The following is a 13,750-nucleotide window of genomic DNA, read 5'->3' as shown; positions in this document are numbered from 1 at the left end:
ACTAACCCACAGTCAACATTTCTGACCCAGAGTTGTTCCTGTCTGAAAGAACTGCAGGGACAAAAATGGAGAAGAGACTGAAGGAAAGGCGGTCCAATGATGGGCCCAGCTTGGGATCTACCTTATTGTGTGTGTGGGTGGGGTGGGGTGGGGTGGTGGTGGGGAACAGGACACCAAGGCCTGACACTATTACTGATGCTATAACATGCTTACAGGCAGGAGCTTGGCATGGCTGTCATCTGAGAGGTCCTACCAGAAGTTGACTGAGACAGATGCAAATACTTACACCCAACCATTGAACTGAAGTCGGGGACCACTATGATTGAATTAGGGGAAGGATTGAAAAAGCTGAAGGGGATAGCAATCCCATATGAAGACCAGCAATCTCAATTAACCCAGAGCCCTGGGATTTTCTAGAGACTAAGCTACCAAAGCAGGAGCCTGCACTGGCTTGTCTGAGGCCCCTGGCACATAGATAGCAGAGGTCTGTCTGGTCTGGCCTCAGTGGGAGAAGATATGCTTAATACTTGAGACATTTGAGGCCCAGAGAAGGGGGAGCCCTAGTTGGGAGGAGCACACTTTAAGAGGCAAGGGGGAGGAGAAATGGAATGCGGAACTGTGGGAGGGGAGACAAGGAAGGAAGCAAGGACTGTAATGTAATAAAATAATTGAAAAGAAAAGAAAAGAAAAAGAAATTCAGGAAAACACAGGCGAACAGGTAGAAGCCATTAAAGAGGAAACAAATAAATCCCTTAAAGTAATACAGGAAAATACAATCAAGTAGGTGAAGGAATTGAACAAAATGGCAGAAGACAGAAAAATGTAAATAGAAACAATAAAGAAATCACAAGTGGAGGCAACCCTGGAGATGAAAAACCTAAGAAGGAGATCAAGAGCTACAGATGCAAGTATCACCAACAAAATACAAGAGATAGAAGAGAGAATCTCAGGCATAGATGATATCATAGAACATATTAACACATTGGTCAAAGAAAATATAAAATAGAATTCCTTTTTTAAAAAATATTTATTTATTTTATATATGTGAGTACACTCTTGCTTTTTCAGATCCTATTACAAATGTTTGTGAGCAACCATGTGATTGCTGGGAATTGAATTGAGGACCTCTGGAAGAGCTGTCAGTGCTCTTAACTGCTGAGCCATCTCTTCAGCCCCAAAATATAATTTCTTTAAAGACAGACTTACCTCAGTGAAAGTTCCACAGAATATAGAAGTGCTTCAATCAGTATCTTAGTATTTATTAGTTGTGCATTAAGACAGAAAGTAAAACATTTCAAAATTAAGATTTAAAAGATCTTATATTTTATTCAAGAAAACATAGATGTTATCCATACCAAAATGAACATAAAGTTTATTAGGAAAGTTCAGTAATTTTTCAGGAAAATTGCTAAGATATGAGATTTTAGGTGTTTTTCCCCACAGAAATGAGTTAACAGATGTGTTACTTTTCTTGACTAAAATAATTATCCCTGTGTGTGTACATGTGTATAAATGTGTACGCTTTACACATGGTGGGACTCATGGCTTCAGCTGCATATATAGCAGAGGATGGCCTAGTCAGACAATGGGAGGAGAGGCCCTTGGTCCTGTGAAGGCTCTATGCCCCAGTGGAGGGAAATGCCAGGGCCAGGAAGTGGGAGTTGGTGTGTTGGTGAGCAGGGGTAGGGGGTAGGGCTAGGGGTTTCAGGAGGAGAACAGGGATAACATTTGAAATGTAAATAAATAAAATATCCAATAAAATGTGTACACTTTAAATAAATAAAATTATTTTCAACATTTTAAATAGTGGCATACTTAAGTAAACTATTAAATGAATTTAAGGAAAGTAGAAGACTTTAAAGCTGAATTAAGAAATGTTTTTTTTAAAAAATGAAAAGTTATAGTAGGTGCCCTCCTATATTTGAAACCAGCTTTGAATTTTCAGAACAAAATATTAAAAACAAAACAAACAAAACCCTGCACCACCTCTGATAGATGGCCACAGGCAATGCATTTAAGCTGTCTGTACTTGAGTGTGCTGATCTGCATTACAAGAGTACTTAACTAGAAAATCTCCATTTAGTTTCTTCTAAGTTTTAATGTCTGAAAGTTTAAAATGTAATTGATTTAAATATTAAAATAAAAATTTACTGTTTTGTTTTTTTAATTTTTTTCTTCCACTAGAAGCACACCTTCAAAAGGCACCCTATCAGAGGCTCCTCAGAATTCAGTGTCTTGTTAGTCTTAAACCTGGAGAAAGAAAGTCTTAGATTCTCAGTTTCACAATGTTTCAAGATGCAGTCTCAGGAAAGGGCTACCAGTAAACTAACTCATATCAAAAATGAGTGCTCAGGGCTGATGAGATGGCTCAGCAGGTAAGAGCACCAACTGCTCTTCTGGAGGTCCTGAGTTCAAATCTCAGCAACCACATGGTGGCCCACAACCATCCGTAACGAGATCTGATGCCCTCTTCTGGAGTGTCTGAAGACAGCTACAGCGTACTTACATATAATAAATAAATAAATCTTAAAAAAAAAATGAGTGCTCTGATTGATGCATTGGATTCATTTGGGGCATAACGTTTACCACACACACACACAAAAAAACCCAACTAGTATATTCAAAATATGATTTTTGTTATAGTAAGATTTGTTTTATTATAGGCAAATAATATTAAGCAATTTTCAGATGTTTTTTCACGTTTTAGCATATAGCAGGAATGCTAATGATAACCAAGTGTAACCAAAGCCAGAGGTACTTTAACATGGAAAAGATGATATTTATTACCATTCAGTACCTTTGTGATTCCCTTGTATGTAAAATAGTGCATCGAGAATATTTTTATTATTCATATATATATATATATATATATATATATATATATATATGAAGTGAATGTGCAGAACATCTGAAGATCGTTTTTTCCTCTTAACTCCCTCCCATCCCTTTTCTCATAAGCACATAATGTTAATATTTTATTTTAGATTCTCTGTGGCAAACATTCTTAATGTTGATATATTTAATCTGTAAATTTTACATCTTCCTAACCCATTTCCCACTGGTTACTGAATGGACATGCTACAGTTACTCTAAATTGTGACAGTCATAGTAGGCATACTTAATAGCTAAGGGAAATTATCCTGTGGATAATTGCCAGGCAATCAGTATTCATAGCTTTTAATAAAAAAAGAGAAACAAACTAGTGTAATTTTACAAATAAGTGATCCATTAAAAAGTCTCACATTGACCATTGCATGAAATAAAATTCAGACTGTGTAATAATTTATAAATTTTGGAAAAATAATTTGTAACTATGGTAAACTTTGCAGGAGAAACCTGGCATCTGATGTGATGAAAAATATCCAGGAAAGAAAAACAAGTTTGAGTCAATTTCCAGTCAAAGTTGGGCATGACTAGATGTGCTGTTACATGCATTTCATAGGAACACTTGGGGACAGAGGCAGATGGATCTCTGTGAGTGACAAGCCAGCTTCATGTAAGTAGAGTTTCAGGTCAGCCAGGGTACATAGACCTTGCTTGTGGAACTTGGTGATTTAATCTAAATTATATAATATGGGCTTTGGTGTGCTGAAATGATTAGCAAAAGCTTTGATAAAAAAGTAATACTAGGGGGCTGGAGAGATGGCTCAATGCTTAAGAGCACCTACTGCTCTTCCAGAGGACCTGAGTTTGATTCCCAGTAACCACAGGATGGCTCACAACCATCTCTAATGGGATCTAATGCCCTCTTCTGGTATGTCTGAAGAGAGCAATGGTGTACTCGTATACATAAAATAAATGAATAAATCGAAGAAGAAGAGGAAGAAGAAGAAGAAGAAGAAGAAGAAGAAGAAGAAGAAGAAGAAGAAGAAGAAGAAGAAGAAGAAGAAGAAGAAGAAGAAGAAGAAGAAGAAGAAGAAGAAGAAGAAGAAGAAGAAGAAGTAGTAGTCATACTAGACTAGGACTGCATCCATTGGTATATTTTGTAGGTGACACTGTAAGTAATGGAGCTTCAGACACAGGTCACAAAGGCCAAGAACTAAAGGAAGTTGACTGGCACAAAAGACACCCATCTTGTTTACTACTCAAAAGAATTATGGGGGTGGAGTGAAGAGCTAGATAAAAGTTTCACATTTAGGCAATCTGAAAAGCAGAAATCACAATTTGGACAGGTTGAGCTCCAGGGAGGAAAGACTGACCAAAGCAGAAAATAGCTGACAAACCTGAGAGGTGCCAGAGCTCACTCACTCTGACAGCATATTTAAAGTTGCCTTCAACTTGAGATTTACTTCCCTGAGTTCATCTTCATCATTTGTTTCAATTTACTCGGACTGGGCAGTCTGTTCCCTTAACAAGTCCAAACTTTGCCTCTGCAGTGTTATAGAGTAACTATCTCCACAAATGTTCAGGGCCAGATACCAAAAGCCTTCTTCAAACGCTTTTGAAAAGGAGCCTTCCCACCTCACCCCCACGGCATTATTAACTATAAACTTCACAATTCATATAATATATGCAACTTTGATTTGTAAATACATATGCATCTGTTTTCTCAATCCTACAGAGCTACAAAAATCCTAAAGGGCAGAAACTGTGTACTGCCACTTTGCATGCCACAGGGGGTTGCATTTTTATAAGCCAGTCTACAAAAACAAAAATCTAACCCACAAAATAATGGTAAATAAGAATACGTTGAATGGATACATTCGATCGCTAACACATTTTCATTCTCTTCATTTTTCCCTTATCCTATGAGACAATTCTTATATTGAAACCAATTTTCTCTCAGAAAATCAAATTACTGAAATATACCTAGGTTCTTCCAACTATGCTTTCACTTAAAGGTAACTAAAAGGCACATCTGGAGCCTGGTCAGATGACACATAACTGCAGGCCAAGGAAGCAAATGTAAATGCGCCTTTCAGTTGTCTACTTGCATAAGAATGCAATGTGAAGTTACTGGAGTAGGTTCAGTAGGTCTTAGGGTAAGTGGTTTGTTTAACTCCCCAGGCTAAACGCTAGGGAAGATGGGACAAAACTCAAAAGGATAGGCTCTGTCAGGGTGCGTTTTAGATTGGACAGATGGTTTGGTAATCTGTAAATCACATAGGTAGTCATGTTTGGTTTGTTTGTTTGTTTGTTTGTGGCAGGATGTCTATTTAGCCTAGAATGACTTGAATCTCAGCATCTCACTGCTACCTTGCCACCGCCAATCCGGGCTAGTACTCTTTGAAATGGACGGTCTGCTTTTTCTTTAAGCTACAGGAACAGAAAAAGAGTTGGGGGAGGGGACACAGTAAAGCAGGGTTTACTAGGTAACTCTGGCTTGCTTGTCATATGTAGACCAGGCTAGTCTTGATCTCACAGTGATCTTCCTGCTTCTGCCTCCCAAGTGCTGGGATCAAAGCCATACACCACTAGGCCGGGGCCTAAATTTCTAAGTTAACTGTTTAAAAGGTTAATTTCCTTTTCTGATTAGACTTTCAGCTTAGGGAATGGAGACTGTTGTTGAAGCACTTTTAAATACAATTAGCTTTTTCAACAACTGAAGCAAAGCACATCTCAAAAAAGGCTGCAGGGACCCAGCTTGCCTAGTTCCAGTAACAATTAGCAGCCCTCAGCGCTCTGTTTTAACCGGAATTTTTTTCTAAGCATCTTATTCTTTTCTTTTCACCAAACGTTTAGGTCTCAGACTCTGACACTAGAAGGCAAATGGAAGATTCTCAGAACAGAAAGCTGCTACGTAAACACTGTCTGAGACTAGAATAGGTTCAGGGGGCACTTCCGTGGGCCAAAAAATAAAAAAAATAAAAAATAAAAATAAAAAAAATAAGAAGACACCTCAAGTTTCAGTAATAAAGATAACGAATGGTTTGGTTTTCTATGTAGTCCTAAATATCATATTTAAATTACAAATCCATTAAAGTCACTGTTTTTCCTCTGGGTAGACCTCTGTTATTACTGACTTCCCGCGTGGCCCCTTTTAATTCTTGCTCGATTCCCTCCAGGCGGAGTACTAGCTCTTTTAGAAGGTAGGCGGCCTGCAGTGGAGTCCTGCTCTTCCAGGTCCCAGATTTATTGCTACTCTCCACCTGAGGGAGGCGCGCAGTTCTGGCACCCTTCTAAAGCCAGGACTACAGTTCAGCATTGGCGGGAAGTTCTCACGACCAGAAACGTTCCCTACTCTTTTTCTGGTCTCTAAACGGGAGATCCTGTCACTCCAACCTCGCCCTTTTGCTAACTGGGAAAGACTGGAGCTTCTGGCTCAATCCGGTCTCAAAAGGGCCCGCCACCCCGCGCGAAGAAGGAAGGGGGGTGGAGATCATGGGGGGGAAAAACCAACTGTTTGAGCTTTCGCTTGTCGTTCTAACTTAAAAAAGGGTAAAAAGGCAAGAAAACTGGATTTCCTGCTGGTCACGTTGGAGCACTAGGCGTCTGCTAAGTGCGTGGACTCCGGCACCCTAGAGGCAGTCAAAGCCGGCAGCATACGAGGGCTTCGGGCAAGTTCGCGGGCCACGCCTTCCGAACCGGCCACCTCCCCTCATTGGCCTGACAGCCTGTCACTCCAACCTGGCTCCCACTTCGGGTAACCATTCACGTAGTTTGGTTGCGTCTTGGCGTGTTTAATGTTGCCAATAACGAGAGATTTTTTTTAGGGGGAGGGGGGACGCGAGTACATATCGTGCTGCAATTAGTTCATTGAAAACTCAGTCGCTCGCGGAGCGGTCAGGCAGAGACTCCTCTCGGCTTTTTTCCCTCCTGCCTAAGGATCTCCTACGGAGAGCTGCAACAATGCCCAAAAGAAAGGTAAGTGAAATGGGAAGATAGACGGGATATTAGCTGCCGAAATACATATTTCCTACCGCAGAGATTTGTATCTTTTTGAAAGATCATTTTGGCTTCTAGTTTGATTTTATGATGTCCTGAATGGAAGGCGAGGGAAAGGTAGCGATCCGTCTGTGTTTGGTTTCAGAAGGTCTCGTATGCAACTGGTAGTTCACTTTTGGCTTGTTTTGTTTAAGCGAGAGAATCGTTTGAGAGGTGTCTCCATGCTGAATTACAAACAGCCATAGCGCTGTGCTGTCGCTTCCTACCCCACCCCCCTTCCTCCGCTTACCCTATTGGAGAACTCTTCTCCCAACCACACTTCCAGCGCCAGCTTCCTCCTCTACCTCCCGTTTTTCTCAGAGAACCGTCCCGTTTGGGGGAACGAAAGCCCTGGCTTTCTCTTGTTTTTTGCCTTTGTTCTTTCCGTTTTCTTTTTTCCTTTTTCCCCCCTCTTCCCTCCTCCACTTCTTGTCATGCCAGATGGCTATGCAATGGTAATCCTGTGCCATTAGGCGGCGCAGACTTCAAACTGTCCTAGAGAAGGGAGAGATTCACCGCTGTAATTAGAAACTTTAGATCTGAGAGATTTGGCACTCTCGGAACTCTCTAGTTAAAGGTGGAAAGGTGATTAGAGAGCCGCGTCCGAGAAACTACTAACAGCGTTGGATGGTGGGGTGGCGTGAGATTAGTTCACTTTAGACATGGGGAGTTGATCCGAGCTACCAAGGGCTACAGGTCTTCTGTAACCCTTCACTTCAAAATTCCTGTCTCCGCGCACATATAAGTTGAAACTCAGTGTTTGTGTGTTCCTCCCCTCCCCCTCCCCCGAGTATCTTACAACTAAAATGGAATGCTATTTCATTGCTTGGTGAAATCATAAAATGAAATTCTGTGTTAATGTAAAAGCCTTATGATTGTTTATATATTCTTGTGAATCCGTCCGCCTTCCGTATTCCTAGAACATAGAAATGAGGCTGAAATTCCTCAGTGCTCTGGGGCTGTATCATTGAAATAATAGCCTGGTAATTCCCAGGGTAAAGGGCTACTCAGATACCGAAAGCAATTGTTTCTAATCACCACCCCCCTTCCCGAGGCTCCAGCCGCCAGGCTCTTTTCGTCTTGTGCAATGGATCTTGCTATTTTGCAGAGCTGACAGCAACCTTGTAGCAGGTAGTGGCGGGAAGTTTTAAAATCCGCCTCCTGCTTCTCTGAACAAAACGTTGACGTTAGAACAAAGACCTCCTTCCTTGAAAGTATGGTGGGATTGTTGTTTTGTATGCAGAACTTGAGGAGGAGAATAGTCCATAATCAGTAGAGCTGGTCAGATAGATACAATTGCATAGCAAACATAAGGCAAGAAAGGGAAACTGCAAGAAGCTCCGCCTTCCTTCGTCCCGCCCAACACTTGTTTTGGCTTTAACATTAGAGCAGGTGGATTTCAAAATGAAAATGGTGTGTTCTTAAGACACCTTATTTATTAAAAAATGTTACACTGACCCTTTGTAAACAGGTCTTAAGCATGACTTTGCATCTTGGTCCACATTTCATATTACTAAAACAGTAGGTGTTGAAGAGGGGCTAGAAGCAGCACGTGGCTGCTGGAGCAGGGGCCCAGGGAAAAAGTCACAAGTGTCTAAAGTTGGCGACATTTTCTGCTCTACATGTTTATATTGATGATCCTATTTCTTTTTTGTATTTTCTCCCTCTACATAGGCTGCAGGTGATGTGAGCCAGGAGGTGAGTGTCTTTAGTTTGTGAGTTTCTCTGGGGGGGGGGGGGATGTACCCATTTTAGAAACTAAAGACACATAACTAGGTAAAAATGCTGGTAGTTATATTTGTACCACATGAGCACTAATGTTGTGTCTGGTGCTGTGTCAAAGTACACTAATAAAAAAAATGACAGATGTTTTGGCATTTCGGACCCTACTGTGCTTGTCATAAGGTCCAGAGAGCACCTTCTTAGGCTCAAATTCTGTTTTGTCAGTCAGTTGGTGAGCAAAAAGGTATATTTTCATTTTAAAATGTGCTCCTTGGAAATAGCCATTTTGCTGATTTATCACAGTGAAAGAAGCTTGCCATGAGATTTTATTCCCTTTAACATGTGAAAGGTTTAGGGGTTGGATCAGATGTGTCTATGACATTTCTTAACAAAATTTATAATCATTTCCTTAATAGCAACATTTACATAGTGCCTCACCAAATATTTTCTCATAAAAATAATTCTAGATTGTATAATTATAATTCTTTTGGCTATTTTTTTTTTCATTTCCAGCCAAAGAGAAGATCAGCCCGACTGTCTGCTGTAAGTGATGTTTATAAAATGCTGCCCATGTATCATGGAATCGAGTTTTTAGATTTGGGAAAGCCTGCATAATATTATGTTTAATACAGGGGTTATTTGGAAGGTTTATGGGAGGAACTTTACACATTAAGGAAAGGGTTCTTTTCCTAGTGCTTGGTTTAAATCATACTTATGGATTTCATTGTTAGTGCTCTTTCTTCAAATATGATTTCTACCTCGTTTCTTATATAATGACATTTTCTGATGCAGATGCCTGTGCCCTTTACACCGGAGTTGAAACCTAAAAGAGCATCAACTTCAAGGGTAAATATTCAAATTAACAAGGCTGCGGAAAATAATTTGTTTAGATATAAATTGTGAAAGTGCACACAGCTGATCCTTTTGTTTTCTTTGTAGCTTGCTTAGACAGAAATCTAATGTATAATACAAGACATATAGATCTGCTGGGTGGTGAATATTTGTATATGTTTTCTGATTGGTAGCTGTGTCTTAGCATTTTTATTTGGTAGTTTCAATACAATATTGTAAATGTATAATAAAAATGTTGATGGGTAGAACCATTAAATGAATATGCCTTTGAGATTTACCAATATTCCTGGGAAAACGAAGGCCATAAACTGCAATAACTCAATAGTGTATTATAGTAATAGCAGTAACTAATATTTGATAACGCTTCAGGAAGTGCTATCATGTTTGTTGCTTTAAATGGAATCAACTGATTTTATATAGACTTCAGTGCTTATATGTTAGAGCTAATGACAGGCTCAAAGAGAAGTAAAATTAATACTAAGTTCACTGTTAATTGCTTTATAAACATTTTTTCTAACAATTACAAGAATCAGAAAAGATTAAAGTTATAAAAATATTTGATGAGGGGAAGCCAGCAAGCAGTGTTCCTCTGTGGCTTCTGCTTCATACCTGCCTCCAGATTCCTGCCCTGACTTCCCTAGATGGTAGACTATAAATAATTCCTTCCTCCCTCCAAAAAGACCTCCACAATAATTCTGAATACTTACCTAGCAGGGGACACACCATGATCACAGAGGTGGTTTTCCCACGGAGAGGCTTATTATCCATTGCACTCCAGATGTGCTGACCCCTGTGATTTCCCAAGCTATAGGGAACTTGACTGTACAATTGAAGGTAGTGGGGGACTGCATTAGTGCTTTCCCCTGTGGGAGAAATAATTTTTGACATCATCTAATCTCATCATTTTGTGACTGAAGACACAGCAAACTATTGTCATTCTTGTAAGCTGCTTTGATATTTTTTATTTACAAAGCCCTTGTTTAATTATCTCAATCAGTCAATTTATATATTGATGGAGCACTAGCCATTGAACTGTTCTGCAAGTTGCACTGAGAGCAGGAAGGTGGGAAAAGTATAGGAGTAAACCATGAGGGGTGTTATATAATCATGCCCTGTAAAGAGTATCTTTCTCAGATCTGTTACTTATTTGTTAACAGAATAATAGCTTTTATGTACATTGCAGTATATAATTTCTAACATAATTCCCTTTGCATTTTCTCAATTTCCCAACAATGTTCGTGGTATTATCATTTTATATATGAAAACACAATCTGAGAGATTTATACCATTTCTCAACATCTCTCTATATAAGTGAAAGATCTAGGGTTTAAGCATTTTTTTTTTCTGGCATCTGAAATCTTCCCACTACATATACACTTAAGCAATGTACTTTCTTATAGCAAACCAAAAAAAAAAAAAAAAAAAAAAAAAAAAAAAAAAAAGAAAGAAAAGGTTTATACATATAAAGATTTAAACAGCTGCATCCTATAGTGATCTCTTCTAGATGTGTCTAAATTGATGTTCTAACATGACATTTCTCTTAATTACTACCGATGGAGACTTTATAACTAACACAACCTTCTTGTTAACGATTAGACTAGACAGTAATAAACTGAATTTAGGTAAGAGATATTCAATTTATCTAACCTGAAGCTGGGAATTGTACCTTGGTGGGCACTAGTCAACACTAACTTAGTACTTATCATTACACTCATCATAAAAACATATTTCTTTAATTTATATCAGTATAACAATGCATTTTTAATATTGGTTTAGAAGTATCACTGAAAGAATTATGTTATTTTTATTGCTGTCAGATTTATGTGTAGTATGTTAATGCTCTCCCTAAATTATTTTATCAGCTGCTAATAGATCTTTAGCTATTGAATCAACCTAGCAGCTAAACTCCGTATTTTTTATTTTCATGTTGCTGGGCAGAAAACCAAGACCACAAATGTCGTGGAAGAAAACAAAGATGCAAGTACCATACCAATTCCTGAAACCAAGCCAGAAGATGTTAAAGACGAATGCAACATGGAAAATGCTGAAAATGGAGAAGCCAAGATTATGGAGGTACCTGGAAATATATCTTCTTGAAAACTTAACAATGCAAGTGAAAATAATCATATTTGCCTTTTACTTTAAAAGCAGAACTAGAAAATGAATAGTGGTTCTGTGGTAAAATGGTATCTAAATAGAAAATGAATGGAAAATATGAGCTTTGCAGGTAGTTGTAGCACAAGCAGTTGGTTAGCATTAATATTGATTTAACAATGCCAGTAAGAATGACTTACAACAAATATAATTCTCTTATTAAATTTAAGCCAAACTTTAATTCTTTTTCTCAATGCGTAGACTATTTGTAACTTCTTTTCTCAGAAAAATGACATTTTATTTCTTCTATAAACTGTCATAGAACTTTTTGTTCCAGACAAGGTCTCCTGTAGCCAAGGACAGCCTCAAACTCATTATAGAGTCAAGAATGACCTGGAACTTCTGGTCCTCCTTGTCTCTACTTCCTCTTCTGGTCCTCCTTACCTCCACGTACTAAGCGCTATGATTACAGACCTGCACCACCACACACACCTAATTTATGCAAGGCTCGTGACCCAACTTAGAGCTTCATATACTCAAGCAGTCTATCAACTGAATGACGTGGCCAGACATGTATCATGTTTTTAATGAATGCTACATATTTAATTTATACTACATTTTTAGGTATTCTAGTAAAGTACCTAAAGTGAGCTATCAAATCAAATATGTGCAGGTATGTAATATCTAAGTAATCATTAAGGATTTTCAAGTAATTTTTGACACCCATGATCTCTCAGACACTGAGCCACCAACCACACAGCATACACCAGCAGATATAAGGCACCGAACACATATACAGCAGAAGACTGCCAAGTCTGGTCTCAGTGAGAGAAGATGCACCTGACCCTTGAGAGACTGGAGACCCCAGGGAGTGGGGAAGTCTGTTGGGGTGGGAGTAGATGTGGGGACATCTTCTTGGAGACAGGCTGTCGTAGGAGGGAGGAGGTATGGGATGAGGAGGAACAGCCAGAGGGTAGACCTGGAGGGACATAAAGACTGGACTGTAAAAAAGGATTAAAGAATTAAAAAGGAAAAAAGAAAGCACAAATGTGTTGGAAGGCAGAGGTAGGTAGATCTCTGTGAAGTTAAGGCCTCGTCAACCTGGTGGGTTCCAGGACAGCCAGAGCTACAAAATGAAAACATGTCTCGAAGAAACACCCAAAACAAACAAACAAACAAACAAATCTAAATTGTGCTTAGTGGTACATGCCTGCTACCCCAATGTCTTAGGGTTTCATTTTCTGTGAAGAGACACCAGGATCATAGCACCTCATATAAAGGAAAGCATTTAATTGGGGCTGGCTTAGAGTTTCAGAGGTCTAGTCCATTATCATGGCAGGAGCATGGTAGCATGCAGGCAGATGTGGTGCTGTAGTAGGAACTGAGAGTTCTACATCTGGATTTGCAGGGAGCAGAGAGACTGACACTAGGCCTGGCTTGGGCTTCTTAAACCTCAAAGCCCACTCCTAGTGGCCACCACAAGGCCATACTTCCTTCAACAAGGCCACACCTAATTCTTTTCAAGTAGTGCCCACTCCATGATGATTAAACATTCAAATATATGAGTCTACCATGGCCATTTATACTCAAACCAACACAGACAATATTTGGTAGATGGAAGCCAGATAATCACTGTGAGTTTAAGGCCAACCTGGGCAAGATCTTGTTTCAAAAGAACAGATCAAAACCAGCATTATTTTCCCAAAGACTATCTCCACATGTTTACTTACTGAGAATTTATGACACAGAATAAATAAACAATCTTTGTTTATTTACTTTGTTTTATCATATTTGTAATTAAAAGCATTTATAGAGACAAGCTTTACTGAAGTTATGGCTGCAGACATCTATTTGTGGTGCTTTGTATCAAGATACTATATATTTGGAATATTTTCCTTATATAGCAAAACTACTTTCTGGCAAACAAAATATAAGTAGGCTTTTCATGAAACAAGTATAATCAATCTAAACTAAACATTCGAGAGAGAAAACAGCTCTGAATTTACAATCTTTTTCTTCTCATTATATCTAGGCACCCATTCCTAAAATGGAAGCTGAGGAAGTAAAAGAACAGATAAGTGAAGATACTGAAGAAGATGGAGGAGAAAAGAAAGAAGCAGTGGCAGCAGAAGCCAAAGATGATGAGCTAGAAGCAAACATTCAAGATGTGGAGAAAGATGAAGATGGAAAAGAGCGAAAAGATACAGGTGAGGAGGTG

At 39.0% G+C, this 13,750-nt stretch overlaps 1 protein-coding gene and 1 non-coding gene across 2 annotated transcripts in view; both read left to right on the top strand.

The window, feature by feature from the left end:
* The first annotated feature begins 6,586 nt into the window (after positions 1–6,586).
* Hmgn5 (high mobility group nucleosome binding domain 5) overlaps positions 6,587–13,750 on the top strand; it is an 8,600-nt gene continuing 1,436 nt past the window's right edge. The window contains exons 1-6 of the mRNA XM_021152741.2: positions 6,587–6,804; positions 8,539–8,562; positions 9,100–9,129; positions 9,379–9,432; positions 11,377–11,511; positions 13,565–13,747. Coding sequence (XP_021008400.1) covers positions 6,790–6,804; positions 8,539–8,562; positions 9,100–9,129; positions 9,379–9,432; positions 11,377–11,511; positions 13,565–13,747 — 441 coding nt within the window. The 5' untranslated portion in view covers positions 6,587–6,789. The remainder of the gene's footprint in view (positions 6,805–8,538; positions 8,563–9,099; positions 9,130–9,378; positions 9,433–11,376; positions 11,512–13,564; positions 13,748–13,750) is intronic.
* LOC115030203 lies at positions 10,138–10,304 on the top strand. The gene has a single exon (XR_003835818.1). It is a non-coding gene; the product is annotated as a U1 spliceosomal RNA (small nuclear RNA).

This window comes from Mus caroli, chromosome X (assembly GCF_900094665.2).
Source record: "Mus caroli chromosome X, CAROLI_EIJ_v1.1, whole genome shotgun sequence".
Taxonomy (NCBI): domain Eukaryota; kingdom Metazoa; phylum Chordata; class Mammalia; order Rodentia; family Muridae; genus Mus; species Mus caroli.
This window is presented reverse-complemented; position numbering and strand designations above follow the sequence as displayed.